This window comes from Rhinolophus ferrumequinum, chromosome 3 (assembly GCF_004115265.2).
Source record: "Rhinolophus ferrumequinum isolate MPI-CBG mRhiFer1 chromosome 3, mRhiFer1_v1.p, whole genome shotgun sequence".
Taxonomy (NCBI): Eukaryota; Metazoa; Chordata; class Mammalia; order Chiroptera; family Rhinolophidae; genus Rhinolophus; species Rhinolophus ferrumequinum.
In genome coordinates this window covers 62,544,303-62,564,034 of record NC_046286.1, presented here as the reverse complement: position 1 = coordinate 62,564,034, position 19,732 = coordinate 62,544,303, and the positions used below count along the sequence as shown (strand labels likewise).

The following is a 19,732-nucleotide window of genomic DNA, read 5'->3' as shown; positions in this document are numbered from 1 at the left end:
AGTTGTTGTCCTTTCAGTCTTAGTTGTGTCGGGCGCAGCTCAGCTCCAGGTCCAGTTTTCTAGTTGCAGGGGGCGCAGCCCACCATCCCTTGCGGGCATTGAACCGGCAACCTTGTGGTTGAGAGGACGCACTTCAACCAACTGAGCCATCCGGGAGCTCAGCGGCAGCTCAGCTCAAGGTGCCTTGTTCAATCTTAGTTGCAGGGGGCGGAGCCCACCATCCCTTGCGGGACTCGAGGAATTGAACTGGCAACCTTGTGGTTGAGACCCCATGCTCCAACCAACTGCGCCATCCGGGAGGCAGCTCAGCTCAAGGTGCCGTGTTCAATCTTAGTTGCAGGGGGCGGAGCCCACCATCCCTTGCGGGACTCAAGGAATTGAACTGGCAACCTTGTGGTTGAGAGCCCACTGGCCCATGTGGGAATCGAACCGGCAGCCTTCGGAGTTAGGAGCATGGAGCTCCAACCGCCTGAGCCACCGGGCCGGCCCTCTGAGTTCTTTTTAGTATGAAGTTTTTTGTTGGTATCACTGCCTCTGGTACATCTTTTAGTCAGAACCACTTTCCTCGATTACGTCAATAAGTTTGCCTTCACTAATTCCTTGACTGCATATCTGTAGTCTCAAACGGTGGCAGTGGTAACATTCTCACAATCAGCTATTGCTTCTGTTACTCCACTTACATTCGATTTGAATTTCATTATCATTTTTTTAGCATTATTATTTTTTGTTTCTTCGCTACACTTTTATCTTTGTTGACCCTTTTGCAGTTACCCATTTTGTAAAATTTCACATGCATTTATCACTGGAAGGTAAGAAGGTAACCTAGCTCTTTACTTTGCTGTTTATATGCAGATTTAATCACAGATAAAGAGTGACCAGTCACCAACCTACTTCAAAAAAAAGTGACGTGATTGGTCACTGATCATATCAACACAGTGATGTGTGAACTGAAGTGCTAGCAAAAAAATTTTCATTTACGTAGTTATTGACAGTTAATATACTGGGGTGAGTGGAAGTGGAACCATGTTGCTGGGGGACTAGTGTTACTTAACTGATAGTTGAAATTTGTGCCTGTGGGAAGCCTGAGAAATGAGGACTAATTCAAAGAAGGTTGAACTCTTTGATCAGTTAAATAAGATTTGGTTTGTTTCTATGAGATTGAGGATGTAGAGGTACTTGAAATACTTGATGTCTGAGCTATTGAACGTCTGATACATTTTATGTAGAAATGTAAATTTGATACTATTCCAGCTGCTTTAATCCTCTTAGGCACTGATTTAGAGAGGACCTTTCACACCAACTCTAGAACAAAACCCCTAGTTGTAGTAAGTAAAAACAGTGGTTTTAGGCGAGTAATAGTGATGGTGATCATAAAACCACCATGAAGCAGCTGACATTGAAAGTAAGGGTTTTGTTTTCAATGTTTTATATAATATTGACATAATAGTTGAAGATGAAAAAAGGTTAAATCAGTTTTGATTCATTTAGTCAGGTGATTCCATTTTCATTGTCTTATACTAGCAAATATTTTATTAAATGTGAAAGGTAAGTTCTCACTGTGTTGGTTGAAATTGAATAATGTTAATTTATTATTTGGTGTCCTGCAGGTGAACTGGCACAGAGGTTGAGCTCAAGATGCCATTAGTGAAAAGAAACATTGATCCGAGGCACTTGTGCCACACAGCCCTGCCTAGAGGCATCAAGAATGAACTGGAATGTGTGACCAATATTTCTTTGGCAAATATAATTAGACAACTAAGTAGCCTAAGTAAGTATTTTTATCTCAATTGAAATTATTATTCCCAAACCAGAATGTTATGCTTTAGAATGGTAAGACGATTGTCTTGGTTATAATATGGGGGTAGAGTGGGGAGGGGGGATATTTGGTGAGAATACAAAATTATTCCAAAAAATGTCATTTTAAGTAAAATTAATTAATGAGTTTTAGAATCATTTCTTCTTCCCTTGCATGTTTCTTCTGGGAAAGGGGAATAAGGACAGAGTCTTAGGAACAGAATTACATGATGGATAAGAATTATTGAGATGGTTTTTGAAATAAGATTTGATCTATGAGAGATAGAGTCAGCATTATACTTTTGCTTGCTTGTTATCGTTATTTACCTTTTAGAGGCTTTATTTGTATTTTGGGACACGTACATTTTATTAGCCTATTTTTTATCAAATATCAAATATCTAAAAGTGAAATATGTGGGATAGTCACTAGTCAGGATGAGGTTAGTCAAAGGAGTTGTCTGAAGGACATTAGGATGTCAGTGAAGAGTCTGCTATACAGCCTGACACGAAAGCAGCAAGTAAACCTGGCCTCTGACAGACAAAAGGCAAGCAGGTTGGCCAGGTAATAAATAAAAGGCAATGGAAGGAGCATGTAGGGGAGGAGGAGACAGGCCGTGTGTTCCCATTATGAAATTACAGAACAGAGCTGCTAAGTTAAGGAAGTAAATTTAGAATAATGGGAAATAATTTATTTAATGTTGAAAATTTAGAAAAAAATCCAGTCTATTGAACTGAAGGATTATCTTTTTAATAAGAGATTTATATTTCATTTTAAAGAGAAAACAAGGTGTTCTTGGCCTAGATATATTCTCTAAATCGTCTTAGATTTATCTTCTCATCTATAGATTGTCCTTACAAGCAGGATTGGCTCTTCTTTTCCTTTTAACTTTTGTCCTTTCTTTTTATAATTGAGTACTTCACAAGATAAAGAGAGAGGTTGTTAATCTAATTTGTTTCAAGTGAGAGCATTTGGACGTACACTTATATAGCTAGAGCAACATAAAAAGTTATATTTGAATGCTCGCGGTTAGAGCACTAAATTTCTACATTGCCTGTGAAATAAGTTTAAGAATAAATTAAAAGGCAGTTTATTTGAATTTAAGTATATTCCATGTCCCTTTTGGTGATTATGTTTTTCAGGTTAGTTATTGGCAATGAATGACTAACATATTATTGTTTATGTGTATCTTCCTTGGCAAAATCGATATAGAATACAGACAGGTCAAAAGAAGAGTCCTAGATATTGTATTAACATGTGATTAATTACATCATTTAAAGACATTTGCTAACTTTTTTTTGTGGTCTAGCACTAATTGAATCTAACATAACATGACTTTATATAGAATTTACATGTAATACATAATACCCAAGTACATCAGCATGTAAATATTGAAATGCGTGTGTTAAAGGTATACAAATGACATTAATAAATTTGGTTAAAATATTTCTTAAAATTAATGAATTTTGGAAAAATACTGGCATCTTGTTTTAGGTATATTCCCAATATATAATTGAGAACTAATAAAATAATTAAGGGTGTTAATTTGCAGTACTAACTCATTCCTTACATAACCTAAAGATGAAAAGTTAATGAATTTTCAAGCTGGTTATAGTCCAGATAAGCAATGCCTATCAGCAAGCACATAGTCGTGTCGTAGTCAAACTCTGAAAATAAACTACATTGTAAAAATATAACTAAGTTAGGTTTTGGGTGCTTCAGATTTGGCATCAGACTATATAGGCATTTTGTAAAAAGTTTGTAGAGATTCAAAAACAAAGAGCAAGGTGTAACAATAGTTTACCACCTTGGAATTAAGTTCTCTGGCAGCTTTCCCACTTGACGGTGGAGAACCTGGAATTAAATTTAAAAGGCCCCTAGATAGCTAGAATAAACAAACCCATGCACTAAAGATGCACATAAAATAACCAGTTGATCCCTCTCTCAGAACCTGTTGACTTTTACTTTGATAGTTCATACAGGTTTGATGATCTGGTTTCCAAATATTTATGCTTCAGAGCATTAAAGGGGAAGTATGGGGTAGATAATAGAAGTAGGCCTTACTGAAGCCATCCAAAAAGAGGTAGTTTACAGCCAAGGAAGAATTTGTATAAGGGAAGCAACAAAATAAACACTAGAATGAGGCCATTTAATGTAAAAGAAAATATTCTTAGGCTAGAAGCCTAAGACCCTAATTAATTTTTGTAATCAGTTCATGACTATAAATTCTCAAGAAATGGTTAAATTATCTTCAATTTTGTATTCTGCTTAAGACAAGGAAGCATAGAATAGATTTTATATCCATTTCCATCAAAAATAGTCAAAATAATTAATGTATTAAATAATCTCTGAATTTGAAAATTTGGCTCCAAAATGGTTCTAGGCTCCAATTGAGATTTTCCCTTTGGTACTATCGTTAGCATCAAAAGTATTGGAGAACACAGCAGTGAAAGTCAGCAGAAGGGGTCAGCATGGCTTGGGGCCGAACCTCCTCCTGACCTCTTCCTCACAGAATTGTACGTCCAGTTGTTTTTTTTTCATAGTAGAATATATTTCTGTTTTATAATACATAATTACTAAAAACTGAGAATTCACTTTATATAAATTTCTTCTGCTATACCAAAATTCTTTCCTATTTTAGTGGTGTCTTACTTTAACAACCATTGGAACTCTTAACCACCTGAGGGATCTTTTAGCATTCTTCCCAAATGCTTTCTCTTATTGAGTATTGTCAGTTCGTGCTGCAAAGTTGAGCTGATAGAGCCTACTTCTTGTTCTCAAACATAGGAAATTAGATATCAAGGTAGATTGACAGAAGGATGGATAGATTGACTCAATAAGACTAATTGGATGCATAGATAGACAATGGACAGATAGCAATACTTTGTTGTGGGATAAGCTATGTGGTTCTTGTCCGAAAAGAGCATACCCCATTTAGTTGAGTTAATATGATAAATACTGAAACCATTCTGAATAGTGTCATATACTGGCCTTTTCCTCCCCATGGGATATTTCCCTTATCTGCCAGAGAAACTGTGTCTCTGGAAGTATCTCAACACCAGGTCACACCCAAAAGTTAGGTGCTTCTTTCTCTGAGCTCTGTGGCTCTTACTTCATATTATAGTAAGAGCCACCTGTTGCTCTCCTACCCTATGTCAGGTACTCTGCCCGGCCCTTTGTTCACTCTGTCTCCTTTTCTTATAACTTCTTAAAGCAGATGTTTTTATCCCTATTTTATAGGTGAAGAAATTGGTACCAAGGTCTCAAAGCAAATGGGGCAAAGATTTGGACTTATTTATTAAATTGCTTTTCATGTATTTAAATGTCTGCTCAAAACTCGTCAAGGAAGAGACCTTCTTCTAATCATTTTATATTTCCAGAGTCTGGTACAATGTCTAACACATAAGACATTTTTAGTCAGTTTTGTTTAAAGAAGTGAATGAATATATACAAAATATATCCAAAAAATATATACAAAATTATCCTTTTTCTCTTTAAGTTCTTTTTTTTTTTTTTTTTTTTAAATCTTCTAGGATAGGAATTTTATGTTTTACTTTTTGGTGTATTTAGTAGATACACCTACCTGGCACAGGGTGAGCCCTCAGTAAATTTTTGTTGGTTTAACTGATAATATATTGAAATGCTTTGAAAAAAATGCAGCGTTATTCAAATATAAACTGGTAAGATTAATGAATTGATTTAATAAGTATTTATTACTTCTCTGTCATAGGAACTGTCTTGATAGAGCTTACTGTTTTGCTCTAGATTTAACCTAGACGGTATCCTTGGGTCTAAAAATGTCTTAATTTATGAAGACCATTGATCTTTTTTTTAATTTAAAGGTATGGATAGTAATTGACTCGTCTTTATGTTGTAAGTATTCCTTAGTTTATATGTTGTAAATACAGTTGAATATTTTTTCACTGTAGGTCTTCTAAAACTCCTTTTAGAATAGGGTTATTTTGGTTTAATCTTTTCAGTAATGAAAATTCACATGACTAGAGAAATACAATAATTTTAGATTTATGATTTTTTTTTAAAGAAACTGGGACAAGAGAGAATTAAAATGTCTCGCATAAATTTTCAGAATCTGTTTTGGGCGTACCTGAAACAAGTCATCTAGTAGGCTTATGAAGAATCTTGGATTTTGCCACTTGGCTTGTAATTCAGTTCTAGTGTAGAGTATTTATGAATGCTGATTTGGGATTAAAAGATGTATTATTTGTATGTACTTTCATATCATAATCTTTCCTAACCTTCAATAGGTAGATAGCTGTACATAAACCTAGGTAACACAAGTTACCTAGTAGGATGTAGTAGAGCTAGTATTTAAAACCAGATTTCCCAGGGTTTGTGTTATTTTCTGACTCTGTCATAATTGGGTTACTTAAAGCTAGAGTTTAAAGTTTAAATTAGTTTCAAAAAATGGCAAATTCATCAGGACAGCACTTTTAAATGTTAACTTGTTGGATATTTGTCTCTGATCACATTAAATTTTATGGTATATGTTTCATTTTTGCTTAGGTAAATATGCTGAAGATATATTTGGAGAATTATTCAATGAAGCACATAGTTTTTCCTTCAGAGTTAACTCATTACAAGAACGCGTGGACCGTTTATCTGTTAGTGTTACACAGCTTGACCCTAAAGAAGAAGAATGTAAGTTTATTCATATTATATTTTCTTTCAAATATGTATTTTAGGTTAGATGAGATGAGCGAAATATTTAAGAACATATTAAACACGAATTTATTACAAGTCTTTTCTACCTATGACCATTACAGCCACATACATGTTCTAATAAATCAGTGTATTATCTTTAAATGCCATTAACATGATGCTCCTGGCTTTTCTTTACTCATTTTTTCTTTTTCACCTCTTCTTTCTGTAAACTAAATGACTTTTAAGGTCTTGACATAAAAAATTTTTTGTCCAGACTTTTCACCATTCTCATTCTCTTTTCTCCCTTACAATTTACTTACATACTTTTGTCTTAGAAATAAAAATTATTTGAAAATTACTTGAAATTCTCAGTAAATTGAAATTGATTCTGTAAGAATATAATTTTTAAAATGTGCTTTTGTGTGTGCATATTAAATTGTGAACATCTGATCTAGTTATTTGAATGTTACTTCCCACTTTAAATGAACATTTCAAAAAAAATTTGAAATTCCCATTATGTAGGGCAAAAATGTTTTGTTTTTTTTTAATTCATTGGGATGACAATCATTAGTAAAGTTACATAGATTTCAGGTGTACAATTCTGTATTACATCATCTATAAATCGCAAAAATGTTTTATACTGAGTATTAAACAAGGGATATCAGGTTAAAAAAACAAACAACAAAAAACCCACATTATAGGCTGAAATAATGGTAGAAACTTCAGTGGTAAAACAATATTCCATGCTTTGATAGAGTATATTGAATATTAATATTTCTCAAACTCCTTTCTGTTTTTTTTAAACAAAAAGAAATGGAACTATTAAGTATATAATTTTTACTCATCCTAGAGAATTATTTAATACGAATCTTTTATAACCCTTCAGAGAATATTTTTTGTTGAATAACATTTTTAGTATAAATGCAAGTTATATAATAGATATAAACTTGAACAATAAGTATATTAAAGGTTATCACTTCAAAAAAGCAAAGAGATAGAATATAATGATAGAATATAATGATAGTGTTTGAACCAACTTCTTTTGGCATAACCTAATTTAATGCCTAAATGAGGAAGAGGCAAATACTTAACTATGCTAAGCTTCTACTGCTCGCAAAGATAAAAACTCAGATCTGGTTGTGAAAAAAAAAAACGAAAAAAAAAAACAGCACTTTTTTAAAAAACAGTTTTATTGAGATATATTTCATATACCCTACAATTAGCCCACCTAAAGTTAAATTGTACAATTCAGTGGATTTCAGCATATTCACAGAGTGCAACTATGACCACAATCAATTTTAGAACATTGCATTGTTGCAAAAGAAACCCTGTACCCCTTAGCAGTCACTCTCCATCTCCCCTTTCCCTCAACTTCTAGCAATCACTAATCTACTTTCTGTCTCTATGGATTAGCCTGTTCTGGATATTTCATATGACTGGAGTGATACAATACGTGGTCTTTTGTGGCTGGCTTCTTTCACTTAGCATAATGTTTTTAGTATTGGTTTATGTTGTGCAATGTATTTGTATTTCTGTGATGACCTATGATGTTGAGCACCTTTTCATGACTTATAAGTCATTTAGAGACAGGTCACCCAGTAGGAAGTGGTAGAGCTTGGATTTAAAACCAGAAATTAAATGATTTATCAGCAATTTGTGTATCTTATTTGGAAAAATGTCTTTTCAGATCCTTTTACCATGTTTAAATTGGGTTTTTTAATTATTATTATTCTTGAGTTACCACAATTCTCTATATATTCTGGGTCTAAGTCCATTTTCAGATAATATGATTTGCGAATATTCTATTCTGTAGGTTTTTCTTGATGGTATCCTTTGAAGCGTGTACATGTACATTAATCATACTTCCTGAAATTCTTAAAATCATTACAAGTAATGAAAAAATATTTTATGGCCATACTTTCAAATACATCACTTACATCCAAAATTTCTTTTTTAAATAACTTAAACATTTAAGTTATAAATATGTGCCATCTAATAACACAGAAATACACAGGCAGTTCTTACAGTAACTGAAATAAAAATTAACATTTAGTTTCAAAATACTGTTAAATTTTAACAAACCTCTTACCATTCCCATTAAAATGAAAATAAAATACGAGTAAATAACTTAAGATGTGTTTAAATGTTTTTAAAAAGTCCTAGTATACTAACAACTATCAGAATTGTTTATAGTTCCCTTTAAAATTTGTAGAGTATTGGGTAAGAATTCAAAATCTAAAAGCTGAACTGTTTAATTTGAAATTGTTTTGGGGATGTTGGATACAAGGAATTTTCAAAGTTATTTAACCTAAACTTTTATATTCAGTGAGAGTTCAAACAAAATAACATTATGAATACAATACCAAATTATAGAGTGTAATGTCAATATTTTTGTTTTTTTAATTGCCATTTAATATTAAGTAATGGTGAGAACTACCAATATAATTTAAAAAGTATATAAATGATGAGTTTTAAACAAAGACTTGTACAATTATATTTAATTCAATTATGCTTATAAACATATTGTGCTAATTTACTGTCATATATAATACTGTTTAAATAATATCAAATGTCATTGTTGACAACTGGAATTGTCTTTGTCACAGTGGTCTGTTAACAAATAAGACGAGTGATAAATGAGAGGAGTTGAAGATAGAAAAGTACTTACATTTTACATGGTTTTTACATCCTAAAAAAATTTTGAGAGAATGAACACTAGGTTCTATCTGGTTACGTACTAAGATTAGTAAGTGGGGTGGGAGAGTTGCAAGAATTGATCCATTTTGATTATAGTAAGCAGAGGCTACTTCTGACAGGAACCAGAGGAGCAGTGTGTGGTCTTGTGGCAAAAGGAGCAACTTCAAAGTCAGATAGATCTGGGTTTTCTGTTCCGACTTTACTGCTTATTAACCATTTTACCTTGAGCCAGTTATATAATACTGTCTAGGCTTGGTATTATGTTTAAAAGTGGAATAATAATTCCTATCATTGAATTATAAAGATTAACTAAAATAACTAATGAAATCATGTAGCACATACAGTATGTAACTCATTGAATATCTCTCATACTACTTTTTAGTGATAGTAAGAAAAAAACTTTATGTCTTTGGATTTTATTTTGGTGTTTTTTAAGTGTGGAATTCCTGGGAACGCAGCCATGGTGTGACCATTGCATAGGCAGCCTCACTGCTTCTGCTATTCCATAGATCCAAGTGTTTATGTTGAGTGAATTTTACTTGTGAGGATGATAGAGATACTATTCTAGGGAGAAGAATAATTTAAGAATTGTTATTATTGTTTAGTACTGACCTTGCTACGGTATAAAGCATTTATCTGTATACTTAAAGCCATATTGAGTATGTAAGAAATCACCTAATTTTTTTTTGATTAAAGTTTATTGGGGTGACAATGGTTAGTCAAGTTACATAAGTTTCAAGTGTACAGGTCTGTAATACATCATCTATATATCACATTGTGTTCACCACCCAGAGTTAGTTCTCCTTCCATCACCATATTTTTGATCCCCTTTACCCTTATCTATCACCTCCCTCCCCCCTTACCCTCTGGTAACCACTAAACTATTGTCTAAATCACCTAATTTTTTAATATCAGGAAATCACTCCAAACATTAAACATGTAGTATTTTGGTATATTTCTTATGTCGTCATGCTGCATAGTGCATAAGAAAATGAGTAAATGAAGTTATTTTAAATCATCATGTATGTGATGGGGCTGTGCTGGTTACTGGAGGTGCTAATGTACAAGAAGTCTGAGTCTTCAAGAGCTTGTAGCTAAGTAGTAATCCTTATGGTACAAGACAAAAGATAAGTGAAATAAAGAATAATACAGATTGCCTAGTACTTGAAAATATTTTCTTTACTGTAAAGTTTATTTTAACTTTATAGTATATCTATAATATTAGTAGTTAATACAGCATAGAGGTCAACAGCGTGTTTAGCCCAGAATGTCACTGATAGCTAAGTAATTCCTTCAGTGTTGTTGGCATAAGCTAAATAAAAGTAATAAAGGTCGATAGGGGAAAAGTGTATAGAAGAAAGGAAGAAGAGGATGTAGGTTGGTGGGGGCTGGGGATGGCAAGTAAGAAAAAGAAAAGGATGTATTTGGTGAAAAATACAGATAGGTTTCAGGTGTCATCGGAGCCTTCTGATCCTTAGAAATCAAAGGCTGCATTAAAGCCCACCTGATTGGGAAAATTAGGTATAAAATGCTATGCGATATAATGATAGAGCATTTAAAATATAGTTCCTGATTCATAAGCCACCACCGTCACAGCCTCCTGAGCAATGCTGACTCTTAAACAAATACAGTGTATGAATTTGTTCTTACGTTAAATCATCTTAATAAAATAAACAAAATACATTTTTGATTTTTGTTTTAGTGTCTTTGCAAGATATAACAATGAGAAAAGCTTTCCGAAGTTCTACAATTCAAGATCAGCAGCTTTTCGACCGCAAGACTTTGCCTATTCCATTGCAGGAGACATACGATGTTTGTGAACAGCCTCCACCTCTCAATATACTCACTCCTTATAGGTCAGTAGGCTAATAAGTAAGAAGGCTGGTTATTTATCTCACACTTCAAGTTCAAATAGGCAGCAGTCTACCTTTAAATGCTAAATCCCCAAACATTCTTTATTTCACTGGGTTTTTGATCAACACAGAGAACCCTTCTTATCCACAACCTTTAGAAAACGTTTGCTTTATCCACTAGGTGAGCTCCAAAAGCCCTGGAATACAAAAGACAAGGCTAATTCAAGGGAGTCGTTTGGACAAGTGTTAATAAGAAAAGCCAATGGCAAACTTATTACTACAAAGAGCCAAGGAGTTGTTATTGTCTTTTTAATTTAATTTCTAATCAGATGGAAAATAAAAAGTAAAGAGCTCAAAATTCCACCATACTTAACAAAGTAAATATTGCTTTTGGTTGTTTTATCTACTCTTAATCTGTATGCATTAAATTTACATAAGAATATGTAGTATCTGTTTTTAAAATGTTTTTTACCATTTAAAATAAAATCTGGAATTATTCAGGCTTTTTACGAAGTCCTTTCACATGATTTGTTAAATAGGTAATTTAAGATGCAGAACACATATCCTGAATAAAATGGTATTCATTTAGTTTTTTGAAACTATTTGTCAGTATGCAAGTCATTTAGATATAAGTAACTTACTATAAGAATGACTATTAGGTGATATTTTGCGGGTTTGGTAAGATGATAATAAGTAAATTGGAGTATTGGCAGAAACCTGGTACAGTGTCTGTATTCTAAATGATATTATTGTCCTTTCAGGCTTTTATCTTAGGCAGAACCATTTGTAATTATTGGAATTTCTCAAAGGACTTTTAGAAAACTAAATTCAGCAGAATTTAGGGATGAAAATTATCCAGCTGTACTTTAAATTATTAACACCAATTCTGAAAACATCTAGTTTTCCATTTTCATTAGTTTACTGCCCAACTTGTGAGAAATGTTTCATTGGTTCAGTATTCTAATTAATTTTGCCATAATTTTTGCACATGCTATATTTTATTAATGTAAGAAAAACATTTCAGTAAAACTTTCTATTCTTGTTGCGTAAGTTTATTAATACATATTTTAATTGATAAACTTTATATTTCAGAGATGATGGTAAAGAAGGTTTGAAGTTTTATACCAACCCTTCATATTTCTTTGATCTATGGAAAGAAAAAATGTTGCAAGATACAGAGGATAAGAGGAAGGAAAAGAGGAAGCAGAAGGTATTACAAGAGATTCAAAAAATTGAAGTTAGTTTTCATGTATTTGTTTTGTTGCATACATAGAACTTTATTAGTCCTGTACTTTGACAGTTTTATTTTATTGGGTCCATATAGTCAAATACTGAAGTCTTTATAATCGCACAGAAAGATCACAGTCTAATTTGAGCATATGAGCAATTAGATTATTATAATGTAGTATGAGAAGTGCCATAACAGAGGTGTGCTTGGATGGTGTGAGTGGCACAAAATAGCGTTTGTTTAGAGGACAGGGTTGGCAAACACTTGCAGCAAAGCTTACAGTGTATCTTGAATAGCAGATAGGAACTAAGTGGACCAGGGAAGAGAAAGGCTTTCTGGTAAGAACGAACAAAGGAATGTTGTGCAGATATTGATAAAGCAAATTAAGCTAATATTTTCTAACTGCAGAGCATATCCTAAACATTTTGGAAACGTTATTCTCAGTAAATTCCTGTTATCTGCTGTGTTGTTTATTTGCCGCTTTCTGATAAAGTTCACTTTATTCCATGTTAATGATAAATAGAAATATAGAAGGAGGAAGCAATGTTGGATTTAGGTAGAGTTATGAAGGAGGGAAAGTCGGTCTTCATCACCCCTCTGTTTCTTCTGTAGCTATCTCTACTTTCCCCTTTCCCCATAATGCCCTTATTTTCTTAGACAGTATCCCAGTGCTCTAGCTGGAGCAACTGGCAGCCCAAACTACCCCTGCAAGCAGTGTTTTGTTTCACAACCACAGTGGTCTTAAAATGTTTGAACTGGAATGCTTTAAATGGACATGCCTGTCTAATTCACAGCCTTCCCCATCTTATACCCTACTCTCTTCATTTATGAATGTCATCTGCTTGGCCTTTTGGGGCATTTCACTCTATTGTACCTACTTGAGACCTTTATGCTTTTTCCCATGATTTAAGAATTGATCCATTTTTATTATGGACAGCAGAGGCAATTTCTGACAGGAACCAGGGGAGTAGTGTGTGGTTTTGTGCAATACCACTATGTTTTATTTTTCAAATACTCTGTTTTCTGCTGAGTGACACAGTTATAATGGATTAATTAGACAAATGGATTTTTTTCTAATGTATTGGCTAGCTAATTGGTGACTTCCCAGATTACATAACCTTAGTAAATTTTCAGGTTTTGGTTCAAGGTAGACAGTGCCATTAATGGTAGAAATTTCACTCATAGCAAAAACTGAAAGATGTAGCTGAGTTGGTGAATCATTTTCCATCTGAAAGGACTTTCTGACCTCAAATTTTGTTACTTAGGCATACTATTTTTATCTGGTGCCTCAATTCCAATTAGAGATTAAAGAAACATGACAAGAAACTGGGATTACAAGCAAGCTAGCTAAGATTTAACTCAGAAAGTACAAATGAACTATGTCTGTGTTACTTTTATTATATTATGATTACATTGTCTTTTCCAATATTGATGTTTGAATTTTATCTTGATTGTTATAACCTCCTTTTAAAAACCTAGCACTTCAGCATTTGGCTTTGTTTCAATGCATCTGTTACAGCAGAAAAACCTAGATCGTCCTCATGAACCTGAAAAAGTGCCAAGAGCACCACATGACCGGCGGAGAGAATGGCAGAAGCTGGCCCAAGGTCCGGAGCTGGCTGAAGATGATGCTAACCTCTTGCATAAGCATATTGAAGTTGCTAATGGCCCAGCCTCTCATTTTGAAACAAGGTCTCTTTTTCTTTTGTTTGTTTTTTAACAAAATTGATGATAAAATACTGGCTTTATTTCCAATATCTACGCCTGTAAGTGTTAGGTCCTGAACTGTTGAACTGGCACGCCCTGTTGTGGGTATAGAGATGATTCTGCAACCTTGAGCACGACAAGCCTGCTGAAGTCTAATCCTGGGCAGATTGCTGTCACACCTGGACTTCGGTTCGGTTGCCTTTAGAAAGAGCTGTTTGGAGTAGATGACCTTCAGATGATCTTTCCTATGCAGTCTCAACTCCCTCTCAGTATTTCAGGCAGTCTGCTAGAATCCCATGGTAGAGGAACAGGGTCCGGAAATTTTTTTTTGTGTGTGAAGTATTATTGAATTATATATCACTATATGTAAAATAGGAATTGAGAAATGATTATATTTTGTTCCTTTTTCTTGCCCCTTTCTATGCCATATCTATAACTTCCTTTCTCTGCCACATCTCCCACCTCAGATATATCAGGACTTTGAAACAAAATTACTCATCACCTTTTGCAAAAATATAGATTAGGTCCTTTTCCTTTCTCAGTAGCTAGGGGCCCTATCTAAGTAACACGCTACCCTAACATCTCTCTGTGAAGAAATTTATTTTTGTATAGTTGATTGGTTATAGTTATTATATAGTTATTATATAATAGTTACTGATTTTTGAATGGAAAAGATCTTAAGGTTTTCTTTTGAATAATACATGTAAATTATTGGGACATAAGTGTGAAATAGTTTGGCCTATTTTAGGAGTAATATACATCTAAGACACTATTTATGTGCATTACTGAAAAAAGACTGAAAGAATTGAGATTTTTTTTTAAATGAATAATCTATAGGCAAACATTTATTTCTACTACTGTTAAGAAATTGAAGTATTTAGCTGACCCAGTAGTGTAAATATATTATTTCTAACTTGCTTTGTGCTCATTTTTTAAATCCAGCTTTGTCCCCAGCATGCAGTACAATAGTAAATATTTATGTCTTCACATGCTCAAGGTACCTAAAATTTTGCTTTAAATCTGATCTTAAGTCCCATGTCGCTATATTACTCCACATACTATTTTCTGAGTACCCTAGCACCTTTGAAAACACCAAAAAGATAAAAATGATGTAGTTAACCATCTCTGTGATGCTGGGAAGCCTTTCTCCCTGGGTACAAGACATTTGAAAGTCATTTAGATTTAAGAAAGCGACAAGATATCTTAGTGGTAGAAAATTCCAGTTTTCATATTCTAGCTTTTTGTCATTGGCATCTTATTGTAAAGAAGAAGATGAAACAGAGGAAGGTAGCTTTGAATGCAATTTACTAAAAGTTAATTCTTTTCTTGTTTTATAAGATTATATATGTAATACTTTTCATTCTCGTAAATTGAATTAGTATTATATTATAAAATAACAAAATAACTGAAGGTCATCATTAATGAACCTGAATCAGTAAGGAAAGTTTGCATTGTGAGCGGCATTTTTTGTTTTAAAAGCAGGATAAATGTAATAAATTCCTGAAAGAGGTTTCTTAAAAGTGGTTAAAATATTGACATTCAAAGGATAAACTTGAACTCTCTCACTTTACTCCAGTAGAACACTTTACTCCACCAATAATTCAAGAAAACTATACTGATATTGTGTATTTTTTTAGGCCTCAGACATATGTGGATCATATGGATGGATCTTACTCACTCTCTGCCTTGCCCTTTAGTCAAATGAGTGAGCTTCTGACTAGAGCTGAGGAAAGGGTCTTAGTCAGACCACATGAACCACCTCCACCTCCACCAATGCATGGAGCAGGAGATGCAAAACCTATACCCACCTGTATCAGGTATGTTGGGACAAGCACTTAATGCTTTATCTCAGGGGTTGGTAACCTTTTTCTTTAAAGGCGTAGATAGTATGTATTTTAGGCTTTGTGAGCATACGTTTCTGCCACAACTACTTAATTTTGCCATTGTTGCGTGAAAGCAACCATGGACTATGTACATGATTAAATGAATATATTTCGTTGAAATAAAACTTCCCATTTACAAAAACAGGGAGTGGGTCAGATTTGGCCTGTGGGCGGTAATTTTCCAGCCTCTGATAAGAGCTGACACATTCTTTTGGGGAAATTTAACTAAGGAGAGTTTAAAGATTAAAGTGTTTTCATTTTATTATAGCTTTGTTATGAGGCGCGGCATAGCAGGTCCTTGAATAGTGTTGTTTTTGTTCAGTGTCGTTTCATGTTGATGAGATGCTGTAGGAACTTAACTCTTGTTTGTAGCAATTAGCCTGTGGTAACACTGGTTTCATTGTACATCGTTTCACTTAAAGTTAGAACCTATTGACAGTTTTAAGCGAGGGCTTGTTGTATATTAATACAAAGTAAGAATTTTTATAATGTGGTAAGAGACTAAAAAATGGGAACCAAAGGTGTGATTATAAGTGTTAATTTGATATTACGGGAAATACTCTAAAAATTTGAGAGAGAATAGGCTCATAATTTTTAGGAAAGCTATTTTGAAGTTTAATTTTGTCCATTGATACCCAAATTATAAAATTTGAGAGAGAATAGGGTCATAATTTTCAGTAAAGCTATTTTGAAGTTTAATTTTGTCCATTGATACCCAAATTATATTGATACCCAAATTTTAAAAGAGAAATAGAGATCAGCTTTACAATTTTCAGTTAAAAATATCAGCCTTCTTGTCTCTGATTTATTTGATGTTTCATCCTCAGGAAGGAAGAGGGCTGTAAATTTCCTTTTGTGGTTTGTGATTAGTTGTCATTGATTTGACTGAAGTGACATGATGACTCTTCATATAATATAGCATTATAAATACAGCATTGTGTTGGCCACAGGTATTGCTACAAATATTGTAATATGATAAATGTTGAGCCATTACAAAGAATTATATCACTGTGTAAAATTGAGCATTTTACTTATCAAAGTAAGCATAAAATGCTTGAGTGGATATGAAAGTTGCATGAGGGGATGAGACCATTTAGAATTTTACAAACCAAAGTACCACTTGTTCATTTTCTTGGTGTACTTTTACTTATTTCATTCTAAATGCTGGTGAAAAAAATTTTAATTTCTATAGGAACATGTTAATGCATCTGCCTTGATATGATTACTGATAGTCGTTTATATTTTGTGTGCTTAATCTTTTCTCTTTTAATAACTTGCTAGGATCTCTCTATCATTTCAGTTCTGCTACAGGTTTGATAGAAAATCGCCCTCAGTCACCAGCTACAGGCAGGACACCGGTGTTTGTGAGCCCCACCCCCCCACCTCCTCCACCACCTCTTCCATCTGCTTTGTCAACTTCTTCATTAAGAGCTTCAATGACGTCAACTCCTCCCCCACCAGTGCCTCCCCCACCTCCACCTCCAGCCACTGCTTTGCAAGCTCCAGCAGTCCCACCACCTCCAGCTCCTCTTCAGATCGCCCCTGGAGTTCTCCACCCGGCTCCCCCTCCCATCGCACCTCCTCTAGTACAGCCCTCTCCGCCCATAGCTAGAGCTGCCCCCGTCTGTGAGACTGTACCCGTTCATCCGCTCCCACAAGGTGAAGTCCAGGGGCTGCTTCCGCCCCCACCACCGCCTCCTTTGCCTCCACCTGGCATTCGACCATCGTCACCTGTCACAGTTGCAGCTCTTGCTCATCCTCCCTCTGGGCTACATCCAACTCCATCTACTGCCCCAGGTCCCCATGTTCCATTAATGCCTCCATCTCCTCCATCACAAGTTATACCTGCTTCTGAGCCAAAGCGCCATCCATCAACCCTACCTGTAATCAGTGACGCCAGGAGTGTTCTTCTGGAAGCAATACGAAAAGGTAATTTTCTCAGGGCCACTAAAAGCATTCTATTGTAGCATTAGAAACTTTCTAAATATTTGAAACAATAATGTTTTCCTCACTTACAACATTTTAAATGATTATGTTTTTACACAGATGGTCTTTAGAAAATAAAGCTATGTTCAACTTATATTTTAAATCATTTTCAAGAAAATGTATGACATTATTACAGAAAATTAGTTAAAAATCTTTATATCATGTTTAGTATGTATGTTAACTCCTTAAAAAACCATATTTTCTTCAGAGTTAAGGCTGTCCATTTGGTGTCTCAGTGACACTTGCTCTACCAGATGCCTTTAAAAGATTAAGTTTCCTCTTGTAGTAATTAAAAAAAAAAACAAAAAAACAAAACTTGACATATTTATTCATTTATTCAGCCAATACTTCCTAAGAACTTACTATATGCAAGGCACTAACAAGATAGAATGAATAAGAAGAGTGCTTTTTCCTCAAGTACTGGGGAAAAGAAAGCCACAGAAAATATACTCAACAATGTTTATTTTATTTGATAATAATAGAGGTAACAGAAGAGAAGTATCATCTGGTTAACTTTTTAGGATTTGGTGAGCAGGGAGGCACAACAGATCATAATGGTTTAATAAACTGTAGATGTCCACTGGGGTGTCTGCAAAGTTCCACCAACTAATATCACAGGTGATAACGTAATGAAGAAATTAAGTCTCTCTAAATATGATTCCTTCACATTCTTTTTAATACATCTTGCTTTTTATTTTTCTATTAGTATTTCTTATGTGTATTTGATTTTACTCCAGAAAGATTAATAATATCTACTACTTAATATGTTGGTTTACAATGAATCGTTTGGATTTACTGTATCAGGTATTCAACTACGAAAAGTAGAAGAGCAGCGTGAACAGGAAGCTAAACATGAACGCATTGAAAATGATGTTGCCACCATCCTATCCCGCCGTATCGCTGTGGAATATAGTGATTCAGAAGATGATTCAGAATTTGATGAAGTAGATTGGCTGGAATAAGAGAAATACATTGATAAATATTACAAAACTGAATGCAAATGTCCTTTGTGGTGCTTGTTCTTTGAAAATGTTTGGTCATTCCAGTGTTTTGCTTTCTTTTCCTTAAGATAAATAATCCTTTTTCCTCCATAATTTTTGATTTCTAAGAAAACTATTAGCATACATTTCAAACTAACTGTTTTACAGTGGCTTATCGTTTTTATTTTTCCCTGAAAAGACATAATTTGGTCAAATAAACCATTAAGTATTAAGCATGGACAGCTGTTGTTAGAATAGCAGATTCTGTTTTTTGATATATCTTAATTGTGCACTTTGTGAATTTTAATTTAAAGAAAGCAACTAAGATTGAACTCTTGAGGGCAGCTGTATCTATTAATGAGCCTTATTCCATTTCTTGATGTTTTAAAAAAAGAAACACTGCCTTGATTATATGAATACACTCAGAAAGTACATTTAGCTTGTAGTATTGAATTCTCTTAAAGGAATGCTTGAATTTTTTTTTAATTATTGTTTTATTGTTTTTAAATATTTGCCTTATTTGAATGTTTAGCAGTACCCCCTTCCCACTTATATATTGTGTGGTATGATTTTGCTTGCCTATAAGAATTTAAAAGATTTCCATGTGAAATACTCTGACATAAACATACATGTAACTTACATAACTGTTAAGAATAACAGTCTGATTTAATAAATGGTTCATTTTAAAGGTTAATGGGTGTTGTTCTTTGAATAAAACTATTTCTGAAAGTTTATCAACAGTTTACTTAATACATAGATAGTAAACAAAGATTTTAAAAACCCCTTATGCTGTGTGATTTCCTCTTAATTGTACAGATTCATATTGTCCAGTGTGTAGGATAACTTTTATATCTTTTTTTAAAAGATTTTATTGGGGAAGGGGAACAGGACTTTATTGGGGAACAGTGTTACTTCTAGGATTTCTTTCCAAGTCAGGTTGTTGT

At 33.9% G+C, this 19,732-nt stretch overlaps 1 protein-coding gene across 10 annotated transcripts in view; it reads left to right on the top strand.

The window, feature by feature from the left end:
• Positions 1-19,482, top strand: part of WASF1 (WASP family member 1) — a 49,795-nt gene extending 30,313 nt beyond the window's left edge. For 6 of the 10 annotated variants that reach the window (XM_033103422.1, XM_033103421.1, XM_033103416.1 and 3 more), the window contains 8 exons: positions 1,608-1,768; positions 6,317-6,451; positions 10,854-11,007; positions 12,097-12,241; positions 13,752-13,924; positions 15,577-15,756; positions 17,123-17,751; positions 18,613-19,482. In XM_033103422.1, the coding sequence (XP_032959313.1) occupies positions 1,636-1,768; positions 6,317-6,451; positions 10,854-11,007; positions 12,097-12,241; positions 13,752-13,924; positions 15,577-15,756; positions 17,123-17,751; positions 18,613-18,770 (1,707 nt within the window). In that variant the 5' untranslated portion in view covers positions 1,608-1,635 and the 3' untranslated portion in view covers positions 18,771-19,482. The remainder of the gene's footprint in view (positions 1-1,607; positions 1,769-6,316; positions 6,452-10,853; positions 11,008-12,096; positions 12,242-13,751; positions 13,925-15,576; positions 15,757-17,122; positions 17,752-18,612) is intronic. The other 4 variants (XM_033103425.1, XM_033103426.1, XM_033103423.1 and 1 more) reach the window with 4 other exon arrangements.
• The last annotated feature ends 250 nt before the right edge of the window (positions 19,483-19,732 follow it).